The sequence below is a fragment of the Capsicum annuum genome, chromosome 10, assembly GCF_002878395.1.
Source record: "Capsicum annuum cultivar UCD-10X-F1 chromosome 10, UCD10Xv1.1, whole genome shotgun sequence".
In the NCBI taxonomy this organism is placed as follows: Eukaryota; Viridiplantae; Streptophyta; class Magnoliopsida; order Solanales; family Solanaceae; genus Capsicum; species Capsicum annuum.
In genome coordinates this window covers 22,502,221-22,505,062 of record NC_061120.1, presented here as the reverse complement: position 1 = coordinate 22,505,062, position 2,842 = coordinate 22,502,221, and the positions used below count along the sequence as shown (strand labels likewise).

Genomic DNA, 2,842 nt, shown 5'->3' with positions numbered 1-2,842 from the left:
ACATTCAAAAACTCAAAGTACTAAAGCAATGGTATAGACTACAACAATGATGTTTATCTTCCCAAGATGCTCAAAACCTCTCTTTGACATAGCCATGACAAGAATTTAATACATAATCCTCAAGAAATCAATTTAAAGCTGCAACATAAAGTCACAACACCTAAGCATTAAGAAAAGAAAACTTACCTTGAAGATGGAAAATTGAAGAAAGAGAGTGGATGTTCTTAGGTTTTGAAAGTTTTAAAGAAGCTTGTGGGACAAAGAGTGTGTTGAAGGTATGGTTTGTGGTGAAATAAGAGAGAATTTAGGGATTTAGTTGAAGTTGGAGTCTATTTAAAGAATGTAATCTGGGTCAGGTTTACTCGGTTTGAGGTTGAGTGGTATGTTGAAATGTGTTGGGTATGCGACGTACAATGAATGGCACATGTTTAAGTGTGCGTCGTATATGGCATTGCAGAAGTAAAATAGTGAGCCTATGTGATATGGTTGGCTTCGCACATGTTATCGCACAAGGGTAAGTATATGGCACCAAATTTGTCGCCTATATTAGACAATGCGCTGTACAAGTAATCGCCTACCTTAGGCAGTGAACTTATGCCTTATGTAAGCATCGTATAAGCCACCACCTAACCATATGTCTGCATCGCCTAAGGTATCACACAAGTTGAATTAAGCGCCGCATAGGCAGTTGCCAACTTACAAAAGTGAGGGTGTGCAGTTGGGTATGCGATACATAAGCTATCGCCTAAATCAAGGTGTGCGCCGCACAGCCTGATGCTCAAGTTAACTTAGGTTCCGTACAACGTAACACCTATGTGAGGCAATGAGCTTAGGCTATGTCTTAGTCCACACCTTTTCCATGGCCTATGTAAACTTAGGCACCACACACCCTGTAGTACACTTAAACTTGGATGCCATGCACCCTATTCTTTATATAAAGCATTGAAAAAGGTCTATACCGCAGAAATTTTGAAGTTGAATTAACATAATTCGAGTTACAACTCTAACATGAATCATGACTCAAGCCTTAACATTTGACCAATCCAACTTACCTTTAATGTTCCCATTACTCCTAAACTTACCACCGTTGATATGGCTCAATTCCAAACCAAATTTGGTACCAATCACCTCCTCAGTACTCCATGCACCTACACTTAAGCATAAATAACTAAAAATAATTAGAAGGATGGGTTGCCGACCACCAAGCGTCGTAGTTTTGGTTGAGGCTCGACTCTTATTTTTGTATTTTTATTTAACATGATAAAATGAGAATAAAATTATGGGTTTCCTCAAATGCAGCACCTGATTTAATGTCACGGCATAACTCAATTATCTTGACTACTCAGGCTTCGTCAAGATACATCGATGATACCATTTGTACCTCATTTTCATAGAATACATCAATGATCAAGAAAACACTCATCTTCTTTTGTTGTTTTATGGATTTACACACTTCAAAACTAACCTCTTTCCTGTTGAGCCTAAATTTCAATGCATTCAACTCTAGGTCAACCAATACTCTCCCAGTTGCTAAGAACAGCCTGTCTAAAATTACAGGTACTTCAAAGTTCACTTCGCAATCAAGAATTACAAACTCAATAGAAAATATAAAATCGGCCACCTTTACAAGTACATCATGTAGAATCCCAACCGGCCTTTTCACTGATCTATCCGCCATTACAAGTCGCATGTTTGTGGGTCTGGGGTCTCCCAAATCCAACTTCCTATAAACATCAAGTGGCATAAGAATGATGCTAGGTTCTAGATCACATAAGGCCTTAGCAAAATCCAGAGACCCAATCGTACAAGGGATAGTGAATGCTCCCAGGTCTACCTTCTTCTGCACCAGTAACCATGTAGAAATAGCACTACAATGATGGAGATTATCCACCGATTTGTATCTTACCGGTTTTTTCTTCGTAACAAGATCTTTAGTAAATTTAGCATATCCTAGCATCTGCTCAAGTGCTTCAACTAAAGGCACGTTCACTATCAATTGCTTCAGCATAGCCATGAATTTGTTAAACTTGCCTTTATTTTATTTTTTCTTTAATCATTGTGGAAATGGAGGTGGTGGCCTTGGGATTCCAGCTGGAGAAACTTTTACCTCCTTTCTTATGCCTTGCTCCATATCACTAACTTGCTTCAGCTTAGGTGGTTGTTCAACTTCCACACTCTACTTTTTTGAACCTACCAATTCCACAAGAACCATTAATGATTCATCAACCATCTCCTAATATATTTTGACCACATCAGTATGAAAGGATGCTCCCAATCTTGGACTAGATAACATCTTACCGCTCCCAGTGGTAATAGACATACACGATCCATCTATCCTCAGATTCTAAACTATATCACTTGGTAGAGTCTCATTCTTTCTTTGGTTAAATGCTATGGACAATTGGCTCATCTGCTGCTCCAGTTGTTTAACAGTAGTTGAGTGCAAATTTACTAGTTGAATCATGGAAGATTTGTCACTCTTCATCGTAGTTATTCCAAAATTGGTTACCTCAACTCCCTTTAATAGTTTCTCCATCATGTCTTACATAGACATTTTGCCTAAACTGGTGGCAGCATTACCACAGCTTCCAGAAGGTACATACAGTCCACTTCTGTCACTTTTATTATTCCAATCTCCTTGATGGTTCTAACCTTGGTTTCCTTGATCATCGGTCCGGAAACCCCCATGGTTATTCAAGTATTTAGCCTCTTCCTCGGTATTTCATTCAACTTCCTAACCGTGGAACCCCATAGCTTATACATTTTTATACATTCCCTGATAGCATATGTTTCATGAGTAGATCCATTTAAATTTTCATGTAAGCCATATCTTTCTTCTCTT

The 2,842-nt window shown here is 38.6% G+C and overlaps 1 protein-coding gene across 1 annotated transcript; it reads right to left on the bottom strand.

The window, feature by feature from the left end:
• Positions 1-1,508: 1,508 nt before the first annotated feature.
• LOC124887706 lies at positions 1,509-2,014 on the bottom strand. Its single transcript, XM_047397614.1, has 2 exons — positions 1,634-2,014; positions 1,509-1,541 (listed from the first exon to the last, which is right to left on the bottom strand). Exons 1-2 carry the CDS (start codon positions 2,012-2,014, stop codon positions 1,509-1,511), a joined length of 414 nt encoding a protein of 137 aa, XP_047253570.1.
• Positions 2,015-2,842: the final 828 nt, after the last annotated feature.